At 42.4% G+C, this 15,917-nt stretch overlaps 1 protein-coding gene across 12 annotated transcripts in view; it reads right to left on the bottom strand.

Annotated features, from left to right (window-relative positions):
* The window catches only part of TMEM150B (transmembrane protein 150B), a 35,382-nt gene that overhangs the window by 16,239 nt on the left and 3,226 nt on the right, over positions 1 to 15,917 (bottom strand). For 4 of the 12 annotated variants that reach the window (XM_070729936.1, XM_070729935.1, XM_070729938.1 and 1 more), the window contains exons 2-3: positions 4,099 to 4,216; positions 1,132 to 1,209 (exon numbers count right to left, since the gene is read on the bottom strand). In XM_070729936.1, coding sequence (XP_070586037.1) covers positions 1,132 to 1,209; positions 4,099 to 4,216 — 196 coding nt within the window. Of the gene's footprint in view, positions 1 to 1,131; positions 1,210 to 1,355; positions 1,367 to 1,408; positions 1,557 to 1,900; positions 2,208 to 2,646; positions 2,691 to 4,098; positions 4,217 to 15,917 lie in introns of those variants that run through there. The other 8 variants (XM_070729943.1, XM_070729946.1, XM_070729945.1 and 5 more) reach the window with 8 other exon arrangements.

Consider the following 15,917-nt stretch of genomic DNA (forward strand, 5'->3'; position numbering starts at 1 on the left):
CCTCCTCTTCTTCTTCCTCCTCCTCCTCCCACCCAAATTCTGAGCTTTTATTTCTTTCTTAATGGCTTTGCACGCATTATTTGCTTTTACATTGATTCCTATGGGAAAAATTGCTTCTACTTACAAACTTTTCTACTTAAGAGCCTGGTCACAGAACCAATTAAGTTCTTAAATAGAGGTATCACTGTTGTTAAAAAAAAAGAACGGGAGGTAGCAGACTTAATTATATGTTAGAGTAGGTACACCTCATTTCAGAGAGGCAAAAGCACTCTCCTGTAGTAATGTGTCAGGTCTTTTATAAGAATCCATCTTCCTAGATCCCAGGAAAAGAACAAAGATTCCCACCCATTGTTATAAAAACTTTTTTTGCCAATTTTTTAAATAAGACCAGATGAGCTACTTCTTCAGCTACTTTGCCAACCTAAAAGCAAAATTCTCCAGCCTCTTCACTAGAGCCCAAGAGACTAGGGAGGGTCTCTTTTGACCTCTTGCCCCAAACATTAGTTCAACTGTGGGCTATAATATCTCTTATCTGACCATACTTGGCAACATATCTTCACCCAGTTCCCCGCAATGCTGAATTTGTATGGTATACTAAGCTGAAACCAAGTGTTAATATAATAAGTACCTATCCACCCACCCACCCACCTACCTATCTACCTACCTACCCAGCCAGCCAGCCAGCCAGCCAGCCAGCCAGCCAGCCAGCCAGCCAGCCAGCCAGCCAGCCAGCCAGCCAGCCAGCCAGCCAGCCAGCCAGCCAGCCAGCCAGCCAGCCAGCCAGCCAGCCACCGCTAAAGGCAAACAAGCAAGCATATTATGGCTTTGTTGCATAAACTGTGTTTTATTCTATAAACCAGGCCATAGAGATGAAAAGCCATGGCTAATACCAACTAAATACCACCAGAATTAATCAAACTGATCTTTATTAATTACATTGGTATACCTGCCAATCTCCCCAATCACCCAGTTCCCCACCATTTTCCTCATGAGGCATGAGTTCAAGCCCAATTGGACTTTTCTGCTACTCCTGAACTTCCCCACTCCCAACACAAAATATAATTTGTGCTTCTCTTCCCCATATGTGCCTGAGCCTCCCCCTATTTGCCCCACCATGCATTTATTACTCACACAGTCCAGAAGCCAACAACCCCCACTGTAGCCAGGAACACAGGAAGCAAAGACCAAAACCACATGGTGAAAGGGCACCTGAAGGCATAAAACAAAACAAACACACACAAACAAATATAAAAAAAACACAGGAGAAGACCATTAACTGTGCTTCAAGCCCCAGGAACCAGGATTTGAGGAGGAACAAAATGGGATTAATCAGGCCCACAGCCTGGGACAGAGACCTTATCCCCGAATTCTATGGACCTGGATAAGAATAATTAGATAAAATAATTACAAGCTATGTTTCCTGTGAACCTTGGCCATTGAGAAGATGATTTCCCGAGTCTGCTAAGTCAATGAGCCTCCTCTGCAAAAGTCTCCCGACTTGCAAGTGGATGCCGGGAGATTTAAAGAGGGAAAGCAGGGTGGCTTATATATCTCTGATTATATGGGTAAAGGTTTAAGGCCATTCCTCCGGCTCAACAGCCAGCCAGCAAGGCCAGGATTCTGCCAAGAATAAAAACAAGGTCTTATCTCTCTCTCCCATAGCTAGGGACCATGAAAAATTGCACTGAAATCTAGGTGTACTGACTAGGAACTGCCACAGTTCTGCTGATTATGCTGTTAAGACACCATGCATAGATGTCCCATTGGGGGGGGGGGGGGTTGAATAGATAATGGGAAAATTAGATACTATACTTGATTAAGCCAAACAATACAAAAGGAACCTGGGCTCGATTTCTTTCTTTGAAGCTTTGGATTTAAGGGGTATGGAGAATTTCCTTACCCTGGAATTGTCTGCTTGCTGTAGTGTTCAAGGAATTCCCCCCCCCTCGCCCCCCCTTCAGGATCACAACTCTCTTGCAAAAGGAATGAAAGTATGCCAGAGAGTTTTCTAATCACACACACCCAACTCTGGGCTCCTCAGTTGGGGCAAAGGGCACTGACAGTGCTATCAATCGGAGACTTTAGTCCCAGCAAGAGCTTCATTACCTATGTAACTGATAGCAGAAGCAAAAAATTATTTATACTATATATATCAAGCCCTGGTTCTTCTCTAAGAGTAGCTTCATTTAATTTTTCGGAAGGAGCCCTCTCTGTATTGGTGGGTTCTAGATAAGCTGGGGCAAGCCCTAACAATCCTCAGCCAATATGTTGATTGGCTATGGGCCCTCAGGATTTGGGGAATGAAAGACAAGAATTTTTAGAAGACTCCTCCATTGAGAGATTGATGAAAACCCAGATTATTGTAGAATGAATGAATTTTGCATGAAGGCCAGAGGAAACACATTCAAGAGAAAAAGATTAAAAAACAAACCCTACATAATTTCTCAGGAAATAAATTTTGTGCAATTTAATTGATTTAACATCCTCATTCATTGCAACTGTTGAGCTTCTAGCACAATTGTTTAGCATCTGGGAACCATGCTAGGGGAATTAAGCAATCATGGCCCCACAATGTAATCTTAAAGGGCAGCACAGATGAAACCCAGCCACAATTTATTTGCATTTGCTTCATTGCCTGTAATCTACCTTTTGGTTGTGTAGCCCTCCCAAAACCCGGGAATCTGCCTCTTTGGGAGAAGATAATACAGTGGAACCCCGACATAAGAGCTGCTCTACTTACGAGCAACTCGAGATAAGAGCTGGGAGGGGAGAGATATTTTTGTTCTACTTACAAGCCCAAATTCGAGATACGAGCGCCAAGGAGCTGTCTCCTGAAGCCGAACGCTAACTTCCGCGTTCGGCTTCAGGAGACAGCTGCGAAGTGGCGCGCGTGTTTTAAAAGGTTGCAGCCGGCCTGGGGGGCTCGGGGGGTGCTTGCAGCTGGCCTGGGGGGCTTGCCAGCACCCCCCCGAGCCCCCCAGGCCGGCTGCAACCTTTTAAAACATGCGCGCGGCTTCGCAGCTGTCTCCTGAAGCTGAACGCGGAAGTTAGCTCTTTTTCTTTCTCTCTTTTACCTTCCCTTTCTCTATTTCTTCTTTTCTTTCTCCTTCCCACCTTCTTCCCTCCCTCCCTCCCTCCCTCCCTTCACTCATTCCTCTCTTACTCTCCCCTTTCATAAGTTTCCTTGCTTCCTTCCTCTGTTCCTGTCCATTCCCTCTTTCCTTCCTTCCTTCCCACCCTCCGTCCATTCATTTATCCCATTCCTCTCTTGATCGCTTAAAGCCGGTCCCTGGTGCAAAAAGGGTTGGGGACCTCTGTCCTACAGGATTGGGTGGCAGAGAAGTTGAACATATGTAAATTTAAAAGTTTAAGAAAGTTTACAAGTTAAGTGAAAGAAACTTCATTATTCATTTATATGTACATGTACATTTCTTCATTAAAAACTTGTCTTTCTGCATAATTTAGACTAACTTTGTGAGTTTTTTGAGGGCTGGAACCAATTAAAATTATTTACATTAATTCCTATGGGGAAAAGTCGTTCGAGATAAGAGCTGCTCGACTTAAGAGCCCAGGTCCGGAACGAATTAAACTCGTATCTCGAGGTACCACTGTATTCTGCTACCAGGTTTGCTAAAACTCTGGGTTTTTCCACTATTCCTGACAAATGACTATTATTTATATCTTGAAGAGGTGAAAGGTGAAATGCATTCAAATGAACAGGAAGGGAAGGATTGGTCTCTAAATCACCTAAATCCCAATTCTATCTCCAGTTTCCCTAGCCTGGTTCTTAGTAAATGCATTGGATCACAATTCTCATTATTCTTGGTAGCAGAATAGATGGCCTGTGGATTGAAGATGATGGGCATAGTACTTAACTTAAGTCAAAAAAGGTAAGAATGCATCAAAATGTAGAAAACTGTTTTTAGTCCAACAGCCTGCCTTCTGACCAATGCCCAAAGAGATCCTTGACTACTCCTTAGTAGTAAAACTGTGTTCTGTGGGCTGACTGATTTTGCTCAAGGATTGCCACTCACTGTCCTTTGTGCAATATGATGTTACAATCACTTGGTGCTGGCACAGATGTAACCTGCAGCTTACATGAAGCCAGTGATTTTTTCTTGAAGGAATGTAGGAATCTTGAATTTAAGAAACTGGATTTGCAGCAACACATGGAGGGCTGATCCAGGTAAAAAGGTGGTGGGACACATTTTGTCACCTACGAATCAAAAGACAGTGATTTTAGGACCTGAAAAGTGATGGTCTGTGTAACCTGAAAGTAGCCACATAATCTGATTTTTAGAACGTGTCATGGCAGCTAAATTCACTCAAAGCATTTTTCTGGAGAAAAAAACAACAATGCCGAATTTGTACGTTATACAGTGATCCCTCGGTTAGCGCGGGGGTTACGTTCCAAGACCTCCCGCGCTAACCGATTTCCGCGTTATACTGGGTGCGGAAGTAAAAACCACCATCTGCGCATGTGCGCCATTTTTTTCATGGCCGCACATGCGCAGATGGTGGAGTTTGCGTGTGGGCGGCGGGGAAGACCAAGGGAAAGTTCCTTCAGCCGCCCAACAGCTGATCTGCTCCGCAGCGCGGAAGCAGCGAGGAGCCGAAGATGGGGTAAAGGCAAAGGGGAAACCCCATCTTCGGCTCCTCGCTGCTGCCGCGCTGCGGAGCGGATCAGGTGTTGGGCGGCTGAAGGAACCTTCCCTTGGTCTTCCCGCCGCCCAGGCAAAGGGGAATCCCCAAGATCGCTTGCCGCTTGCCGCTTTGCAGCTTGGAGCCTTGCTTCGCCTCCTTCGCTGCAATAGGCAAGCGGCAAGCGATCTTGAGAAAGAGAGAGAAAGGAGGGCGACTTGCCAGTCCACGCCCCCCTGGATGAACAGCCTCGCATGGCCCCAGCGCCGGGCTCCGCTGTTGCCTCCGCCCCCATTCGGCTCTGCAGCTGAGAGGCCTTCCCGGCAGAGCCCTCCCCAACAGCTCCCGCCGCCAGCGGAAAAAGGAAAAGAAAAAAAAATCCCCAAAAGAGGCAGGCACAAAGCGGGGGCACAAGGGGAGCTGCCCGGCAGAGGTTGCTTTTTTTCTTCTCGTGGGCAAGTGGAGGGGGGGAGAGAGAAGGGAGGAAGAGAGTGTGAGAGAGGAAGAAAGAGAGAGAGAAATGATAGAAAAAAGGGGAGAAAAAAGAGAAATGAGAAAATGATTGAAGCATAGTGACAGGAAAGAAAGAAAGAGACAGAGAAGTGACTCTTGGTGATGACGTATGACGTCATCGGGTGGGAAAAACCGTGGTATAGCAAAAAAAACGCGGACTTATTTTTTAATTAATATTTTTTGAAAAACCGCGTTGCAGCATTTCGCGCTAATCGAGAACGCGCAAATCGAGGGATCACTGTACTAAGCTGAAACCAAGTGTTAATATTATAACTACCTACCTACCTACCTACCTACCCACCTACCCACCTACCTATCTACCTACCTACCTACCCACCTACCTATCTCTCTACCTACCTAACCTACCTACCTACCAATCGCTAAAGGCAAGCAAGCAAGTATATTATGGCTTTGTTGCATAAACTCAGCCAATTGTGATTTATTCTATAAATCAGGCCATAGAAATGAAAAGCCATGGCTAATACCAACTAAATACCACCAGAATTAATCATACTGATCTTTATTAATTACATTGGTATACCTGCCAATCTCCCCCAAAGCAATACAGTATTGGGAGGTGAACAAATATTGCCTCTACTATCCTTTTCAATAAAGAAGGAATGGAGAACTGAATGTTATTATTCTGTAATGTGATTAGCATGATTTGAGTCAGTGTGTTACAAATCTAATCACTCCAAATAACCAACCATTATTCTGTGGCTTATATTGTTCAGATTAGGGTAATTACACCACTAATGTGTTATTTTATATTGCACCACTGATGGTGAGGGGATGGTGTTGGTATACAATGTTTAACTGATGAGTCTCAAGTGTTCATGTGCATTTCTTCCCCATTGTTTGGGAAGAAAGGAGGAGGAATGTGTGTTTTGGTGAAGTTTGGCTAAACCAATTTCCTTAAATGTGGGGAAATCAGAGCATATTCTAGTTAGCCAACAAAGGAGGAGTTACTACCCAGGTCATTTAACAAACTGATTTACAATGTGCTAATTATTCTGCTGGGTAATGTCTAGACTCTCTATCTTGCAGATTGTACGATTGTCCCTAGATGGCAGAGTTCTGGGAAAGCAAGAATCTTGCATAATATTTCTGCAACTGAGTTAAAGAGGAAAAAAATACTGCACAAAAATCACACACACACACACACACGCACACCTCTTGCTTCACAGCAATCGGAAGAACAATGCATTTATTTTATTTTATTTTATTATTATTTCATTTTATTTCATTTTATTTCATTTTATTTCATTTTATTTCATTTTATTATTTCATTTTATTTTTATTTTGTCAAGTATGTATTGGTGGTATACAAAGATATAACAATATTTATATACATGATACTAGTAAGAGAGAAACATTAGGACAGGGGACGGAAGGCACCTCAGTGCACTTATGCGTGCCCCTTGCTGACCTCTTAGGAATTGGGAGAGGTCAACAGTGGATAGGCTAAGGGTAAAGTTTTGGGGATTAGGTGATGACACTACAAAGTCAGGTAGTGAGTTCCATGCATCAACTACTCGGTTACTAAAGTCGTATTTCCTGCAGTCGAGTTTAGAGCAGTTTGCATTAAGTTTGTGTCTGTTGTGTGCTCATGTGTTGTTGTAGTTGAAGCTGAAGTAGTCATTAACAGGAAGGACATTGTGGCAGATGATTTTCTGGGCTATGCTTAGATCGTGTTTAAAGCGACGTAGTTCTAAGCTTTCTAAACCTAGGATTGTAAGTCTAGTTGCATATGGTATTCTGGTAATTTATTTATTTTAATCCCAGGCCTGTGAGTGTGCCACCTGTGGCACCTGTGCCATAGGTTCATCATCACATAGGTTCATCATCACAAGCTCAAACTCAACCCAGACAAGACGGAGTGGCTGTGGGTCTTGCCTCCCAAGGACAATTCCATCTGTCCATCCATTACCCTGGGGGGAGGGATTATTGTCCCCCTTAGAGAGGGTTCACAACTTGGGCATCCTCAATCCACAGCTAACATTGGAACACCATCTTTCGGCTGTGGCGGGGAGGGCGTTTGCCCAGGTTCACCTGTTGCACCAGTTGCGGCCCTATTTGGACAGGGAGTCATTGCTCACAGTCACTCATGCCCTCATCACCTCGAGGTTCAATTACTGCAACGCTCTCTACATGGGGCTACCTTTGAAAAGTGTTCAGAAACTTCAGATCGTGCAGAATGCAGCCGCGAGAGCCATCATGGGGCTTCCCAGATTCACCCACATTTCTCCAACACTCCATGGCCTGCATTGGTTGCCGATCAGTTTCCGGTCACAATTCAAAGTGTTGGTTATGACCTTTAAAACCCTACATGGCATTGGACCAGAGTACCTCCGCAACCGCCTGCTACCGCACGAATCCCAGCTGGCCTTCTCTGGGTCCCGTCGACTAAACAATGTCGTTTGGCAGGCCCCAGGGGAAGAGCCTTCTCTGTGGTGGCCCCGGCCCTCTGGAATCAACTCCCCCGGGAGATTAGAACTGCCCCCACCCTCCTTGTCTTTCGTAAATTACTCAAGACCCACCTATATCGCCAGGCATGGGGGAACTGGGACACCTCCCCCAGGCTTTTATATTTTATGTTTGGTATGTATGTGTTGTTTGGTTTTAAATGATGGGGTTTTATATGTTTTTTTCTCTTTTAATATTAGATTTGTTCCACTGTAACATTGTTTGCTGGCCTGAGAAACCAGGAGACAGTGAATTCTAGTCCTGCTTTAGACATGAAAACCAGCTGGGTGACTTTGAGACAATCACCAGAAGACTGTGAGTTCTAGTCCTGCCTTAAAACTGAATTGTGGTGGTCAATTTCTGCTACTGGTTCTAAAGAACCAGTCCAAACCAGTTGCAATCCACCACTGCTTTAAGAGCAATAGAAGTTAAGGGACTTTGGGCCTGCTATTCTCTCTCAGCCCAACCCACCTCACAGGATTGTTGTTATGTGGAAAAATAGGAGGAAGGAGTGTTAATATGTTTTCTCTGCCTTGAGTTATTTATAAAAATAATAAAGGCGAAATAAAAAAAGGGATTTAATTCTGCTGTGAGCTAGTTAAATTAGATTAACAAACCTCTCCCCAGTTCTCCCTCAATGATGTATACAAGATGGGTAAATGTGACTTTTTATCATTAAAAGTCATAATTGGGGTGGAGGAACATCCGACCTGCTGTTGGCTGCCTTACCAAACTTCCCCACATCTAACCGGTATGGTTTTAGAATAGAATAGAATTCTGTATTGGCCAAGTGTGACTTGACACACAAGGAATTTGTCTTGGTGCATATGCTCTCAGTGTACATAAAGCTGCCTTTAGGAAGTAGAAATTTCTCTAAGGAGAAATTCCCTGACAGTGAGAATAATAATAATAATAATAATAATAATAATAATAATAATAATAATAATAACAACAACAACAACAATAATAATAATAGTAATAATAATAATAATTATTATTATTATTATTATTATTATTATTATTATTATTATTATTATTATTATTATTAATAATTAGATTTGTATGCTGCCCCTCTCCATAGACTCGGGGCGGCTCACAGCAATAATAAAACAATGTACAACAAACCTAATATTTAAAAATATCTAAAAAACCCTTATTTAAAAAAGCAAGACATACACACAAGCATACCATGCATAAACCATATAGCCCTGGGGGAGATGTCTCAATTCCCCCATGCCTGATGGCAGAGGTGGGTTTTAAGGAGTTTACAAAAGGCAAGGAGGGTGGGGGCAATCCTAATCTCTGGGGGGAGCTGGTTCCAGAGGGTTGGGGCCACCACAGAGAAGGCTCTTCCCCTGCATCCTGCCAGACGACATTGTTTAGTCGATGGGACCCAGAGAAGGCCAACTCTGTGGGACCTAACTGCTCACTGGGATTCGTGCGGCAGAAGGTGGTCCCGGAGATATTCTGGTCCAATGCCATGAAGGGCTTTACTGCTTGCCTCCAGAAGTTGTGAATGCTCCAACACTGGACGTTTTAAAAAAGATGTTGGATAATCATCTGTCTGAAGTGGTGAAGTGTCACTTGCCTAGGCAGAGGGTTGGACTAGAAGAACTTCAACTCTGTTGTTGTTGTTATGATTATAAATGAAAAATGGAGAGGAAAATGGGCTCAGTGGAGAATCCCTTGAACGCTCACATCATTGTCCATAATAATGGTGGTGGGGGAAGGGGTTGAAGCAGGGCTCCTGGGGATTCCTCTGCCCCCTTATACATTGCTGTTGGAAAAGGCCGGTCCCAGAAAGCTGCCTCTTTGAACAATATGAATGCGTTTGCAGCGAGTTCTCTGGCATTTTCTACAGCTCCATGTTACGCTTTCAAAACGATTCAAAAGGTGCTTTGGACTCTGCATGGGCACACGGTGCCTCTTTGCTTTTCATTCAAGCAGATGTGTTTTTGCTTTTCATTCAAGCAGATGTGTTAAGGATTTTGTAGAAGCCTGAAAGAAGTTGCTGTGGCTTTAAGAGCTGTATTTACTTTAGCAAATCCTTCAGGGAGTTACTGTGGTCAGCCTGGCTGGGAAAGGTAGTTTAGCAGAACAAAATACATGAGGACCTTTTGCAAAAACTGCAGAAATAACACCTGAGCAAAGTAAAAGAATGCCATCAGTCTGCTAAACAAATTCCCTCAGCACTGTCAAACTATTCACTACGTCTGCATTACTATTACTATTAGTCTTCTCAACATTCCTATCCCCCATCTCCTCCCACTTCTGACTGTATGACTGTAACCTGTTGCTTGCATCCTTACAATTTATATTAATATTGATTGTTTCCTGATTGCTTATTTGAACCCTATGACAATCATTAAGTGTAGCACCTCATGATTTATTTTATTTATTTATTTATTTTGTCCAATACACAATAATACACAATGAAGGTTATAGAGGATAGGCTTGAGTGAAATGTATTAGAGAAAGAATAGAGGAGAAAATATAGGAATAAAATGTATGTATGAGAGAATAGCAGAAAGGATATAGAGATAGAAAAGAAGATATATGGGATATTGGAGAGACAATAGGACAGGGGACGGAAGGTACTCTAGTGCACTTATGCACGCCCCTTACTGACCTCTTAGGAATCTGGAGAGGTCAACCGTGGATAGTCTAAGGGTAAAATGTTGGGACTTAGGGGATGATACTACGGAGTCCGGTAATGAGTTCCACGCTTTGACAACTCGATTACTAAAGTCATATTTTTTACAGCCAAGTTTGGAGCGGTTGATATTAAGCTGGAATCTGTTGTGTGCCACTCTTGTGTTGTTGTGGTTGAAGCTGAAGTAGCCTTTGACAGGCAGGACATTGCAGCATAGGATCTTGTGATTCTTGACAAATGTATCTTTTTGTTTTATGTACACAGAGAGCATATGCACCAAAGACAAATTCCTTGTGCGTCCAATCACACTTGGCCAATAAAGAATCCTAATTTTAATTCTAGTTCTAGTTTTAGTTCTATTCTATCCTATCCTATTCTATTCCTATTCCATTCCTTTCTAAAATGATTCCTTTTTAAAAATTGTCATTTCATCTACAGTAGTCCCTCGCTATACTGCGCTTCACCTACTGCGGCTTCACTTCATCGCGGGTTTCTGAGGAAGCCGATCGGCAGATTTAAACAGCCCACCGAACTCGATCGGCAGGTTTTTCAAAAAAAAATAAAAAATCTAAAATTGTAAATACTGTATTTAAATACTGTATCTAAAATAAATACTGTGTGGGAAGGGTTTATAAACACTTAAAACAATGAAAACTTACCAAACAATTACAATATAAATACCTAAATAAGTACTATCAGTCGATAAATTCCCCATCGCGGATTTCACCTATCGCGGCCAGGTCTGGAACGTAACACCAGCGATAGGTGAGGGACTACTGTATTATCACCAGATGGCAACACCAAATGCTTCAATTAACTTCACAATTCCGCAATCACTTTAAGGTTGGGGGGGGGGGACTTCCCCCTTTAAAAGCCTGCTCTCTGATCCTAATTGGATACTTGAAATTTAAAAAGAGAGAAAAAAAACTAAAGACTCCTCTAGTAATTTTTTTCCCATTTTTAACTCAAATCTTGCTTCAAAATTTACAATTGCAATGTAATACTGTACCTGAACTGAATTTTGATTTGTAACCAAGGGCTTACTACAGTAATTGTAACCAGCTGGTGCTTAAATCATGTTGCAAAATATGGGAGGTTTAAAATATTTTGATACAAGTACAGTAGTCCCTCGCTATACCGCGCTTCACCTACTGCGGCTTCACTTCATCGCGGGTTTCTGAGGAAGTCGATCGGCAGATTTAAACAGCCCGCCGAACTCGATCGGCAGGTTTTTTTAAAAAAAAATAATATCTAAAATTGTAAATACTGTATTTAAATACTGTATCTAAAATAAATACTGTGTGGGAAGGGTTTATAAACACTTAAAACAATGAAAACTTACCAAACAATTACAATATAAATACTTAAATAAGTACTATCAGTCGATAAATTCCCCATCGCGGATTTCACCTATCGCGGCCAGGTCTGGAATGTAACACCAGCGATAGGTGAGGGACTACTGTAACCTTCTTTCCAAGTGTCCCTGCCCTCTAGATGCATTACAACAGTGTTTCCCAACCTTGGCAACTTGAAGATATTTGGACTTCAACTCCCAGAATTCCCCAGCCAGCAGACGCTGGCTGGGGAATTCTGGGAGTTGAAGTCCAAATATCTTCAAGTTGCCAAGGTTGGGAAACACTGCATTACAATAGCAATGTTCAGAATTCCCATTGATTTTTATTTTATCTTTTAGTTATGTGTTTGTTTTGTTAACTATTTGCATCCCGCTTTATTATTTTTACCAATAATGCCAAGTGGCAAACATATCCAACATGCTTTCCTTGTGCTATATTCTGCAAACCTGCATAACTGTCAAGGCGGAGCCAAAGGGAGGAGTGTTGGGACTTAGTCTGTAATCTCTATGTGGACACAAGAGAACAAATTCTGAAATCCTGCCTCCCCCACCTGCCATTGAACCTTATCTAGTTTCGCCCAGGTGCTAACTGCCAGCTTGAGAAGATTCCTGCATTGTAAAATAGTGTTACATAGAAGTCTGACGGCAGAAAAAGACCTCATGGTCCATCTAGTCTGCCCTTATACTATTTTCTGTATTTTATCTTAGGATGGATATATGTTTATCCCAGGCATGTTTAAATTCAGTTACTGTGGATTTATCTACCACGTCTGCTGGAAGTTTGTTCCAAGGATCTACTACTCTTTCAGTAAAATAATATTTTCTCATGTTGCTTTTCATCTTTCCCCCAACTAACTTCAGATTGTGTCCCCTTGTTCTTGTGTTCACTTTCCTATTAAAAACACTTCCCTCCTGAACCTTATTTAACCCTTTAATATATTTAAATGTTTCGATCATGTCCCCCCTTTTCCTTCTGTCCTCCAGACTATACAGATTGAGTTCATGAAGTCTTTCCTGATACGTTTTATGCTTAAGACCTTCCACTATTCTTGTAGCCCGTCTTTGGACCCGTTCAATTTTGTCAATATCTTTTTGTAGGTGAGGTCTCCAGAACTGAACACAGTATTCCAAATGTGGTCTCACCAGCATTCTATATAGAATATAGTGTTGTAAAATGCACATCCTTTGGATGTGTAGATCTGATTGTTTGTGTATATCTGAGTATTGTATTGGCAGTTCTGTGTTAGCAAATACTTCAGAAGAAAAGGATTTAGGGGTAGTGATTTCTGACAGTCTCAAAACGGGTGAACAGTGCAGTCAGGCGGTAGGGAAAGCAAGTAGGATGCTTGGCTGCATAGCTAGAGGTATAACAAGCAGGAAGAGGGAGATTATGATCCCGCTATATAGAATGCTGGTGAGACCACGTTTGGAATACTGTGTTCAGTTCTGGAGACCTCACCTACAAAAAGATATTGACAAAATTGAACGGGTCCAAAGACGGGCTACAAGAATGGTGGAAGGTCTTAAGCATAAAACGTATCAGGAAAGACTTAATGAACTCAATCTGTATAGTCTGGAGGACAGAAGGGAAAGGGGGGACATGATCGAAACATTTAAATATATTAAAGGGTTAAATAAGGTCCAGGAGGGAAGTGTTTTTAAAAGGAAAGTGAACACAAGAACAAGGGGACACAATCTGAAGTTAGTTGGGGGAAAGATCAAAAGCAACATGAGAAAATATTATTTTACTGAAAGAGTAGTAGATCCTTGGAACAAACTTCCAGCAGACGTGGTAGATAAATCCACAGTAACTGAATTTAAACATGCCTGGGATAAACATAGATCCATCCTAAGATAAAATACAGAAAATAGTATAAGGGCAGACTAGATGGACCAGGAGGTCTTTTTCTGCCGTCAGTCTTCTATGTTTCTATGTTTCTATGTTTCTACATCTGATTGTTTATGCCTGACAAAGAAAAAAGTCCACTCCCCATGGCATTCTATCTGTGTAGGACAGGATTGGAGATAGGAGATTCTGTGTCCACGGTGCCTGCAAAGTTCTTCTTCTTTTTTTTTTTTTGCAGCGCTTGGAGATTATCTGATCCACCCACATTGAACGCTAATTTTATACAATGTTCTGAAGTTTTAAAAAAAATTGTCATCAACCACATAGTTTTGAAAAAGAATACAGAAAAAATCAAACCAGCATTTGAAATTCCTCCCCAAAATTGCTCAGAGAAATGAGAAAACAGAAGCCTTGAGGGCCAGCATCCCTCTTCTGCTTTGACAGTAATAACCCAACATTAATGCCTGCCCATATGTTAACTGTCCCTCTTGGCTATAAAAATGACCTTCCTATGGCTTAGAGCATACAGGAAAATCAAGTCAGTCTCCTTGGTGACCACTCTTTGATATTCCAGGTTGGGCTTCCTGCATAGAGAAGTCATTGGAGGAATTAGCACCTCCTCTGCTTTGGCCATAATAACCTGGATTTAATGCCTGCCCCTATGTTGAGTGTGCCTCCTCATTATCAAAAACGACCTTCCCGTAGCTTAGTTATACAGGAAAATCAGGTCTGACTCCTTGGTGACCACCCCTTGATATTCTAGGTTGGCCTTCTAGAGGCTCCATCGGAGGAGAAATGCTACCTGCTCTCTAAATTGTTATCCAAGCCAAATGGCGTCATCACATCGGGGATCTAGATTTGCCCATTATTAAAATAGATAACTTGCCCTTTTACTGTGATGGGCTGAGCACCCTTTTCTCCCGCTCTGAGATAATTAGATGTTTGGTAGGCATTGGATACCACCTACGTGCTTGACTGGATTACACTCATCATTTTATGACCTAAGGGCAGAGTCTTTGGAAGACACAAAGCTGGGGCTTCTTTTGAGGATGTTGTGCTCTTCATTTTATGACCTACACGATGAACATTTCTTTGAGGCTGCTTGTCCTACTTTTCTCAGAATGTTGTTTGGGTCAACACCTACTTCCATGAGGGAAGTGCTGAGATTTTTTTTCTTATCTCCCTGGTCAGAGGAGACCGGACTGGGGATTAAAAGTGGGGGAGATGGGGAGTGGGGATCCCAGTGACTGGTGAGGTCCCACAGAGTCGGCCTTCTCCAGGTCCCTTCAACTAGACAATGTCGGCTGGTGGGGCCTAGGGGAAGAGCCTTCTGTGTGGGGGCCCCGGCTCTCTGGAATCAGCTCCCCCCAGAGATCCATACTTTCCCCACCCTCCTCGCCTTCCGCAAGAATCTAAAGACTCATCTATGCTGCTAGGCTTTGGGCTATTAGACTCTAGCCCCCTGTATGTTGTTGTTGTTGAGTGGGTATGATTGATTTTTAATAATGGGGATTTTATAATAATAAAGGGGCGGCATATAAATCAAATGAATGAATGAATGAATGAATGAATGAATGACAAGAGGCACATTTTTATGGCCTAATAAACACATAGATTTGCAAACTGATAATTTAAGTGGGTGAACATCTACACGTTGCATATACTCAAGTTTCAACCTGGAAGATATTCTGAAGATAGGCAGCTTAATTTTTAAGTATGTCTATCTTTAAGAATTTTTTGCTTAGCTAGCCAGAATGGCTTTCTTTCTTTCTTTCTTTCTTTCTTTCTTTCTTTCTTTCTTTCTTTCTTTCTTCTTTCTTTCTTTCCTTCTGTCTGTCTGTCTGTCTGTCTGTCTGTCTGTCTGTCTGTAGACTTCTATGCTCGCCAATCCCGAAGGATTCAGGGTGGCTTACAATAATATAAAAATACAACTACAATAGAAAAGAAGTCAAGTATAAAGTTTAAAACTATAAAACCCCAATTAAAACCCACAGTTAAACTATCCAATCATGCATACATGCATACCATTCACACAATTTGGCCATGATAGATGTCAATTCATGGCCCCCAGGCCTGATGGCAAAGTCAGGTCTTTGCAGCCTTGCGGAAGGCCAGTAGGGTGGGAGCAGTATGGACATCGGGGTGGGGGGTGGGGTGGGGCAGGAGACGGTCCCGTAAATAGTCTGGCCCTAAGCCGTGTAGGACTTTATAGATAATAACCAACACCTTGAATTGTGCCCGGAGACTAATAGGAAGCCAGTGCAGCTTGCGGAGTGTAGGTGTTATGACAGCTGGCGTGGCTGCATTCTAGACAATTTGCAGTCTCCGAACACTCTTCAAAGGGAGCCCCATGTAGAGCTACTTAGTACTACTTGTACTAAGAGGGAGATATAAGGACCAATTTAGGAAATAATTGCAAAAATGCTTTGTTTGATTTTTTAAAA

This window comes from Erythrolamprus reginae, chromosome Z (genome assembly GCF_031021105.1).
Source record: "Erythrolamprus reginae isolate rEryReg1 chromosome Z, rEryReg1.hap1, whole genome shotgun sequence".
Classification (NCBI taxonomy): Eukaryota; Metazoa; Chordata; class Lepidosauria; order Squamata; family Dipsadidae; genus Erythrolamprus; species Erythrolamprus reginae.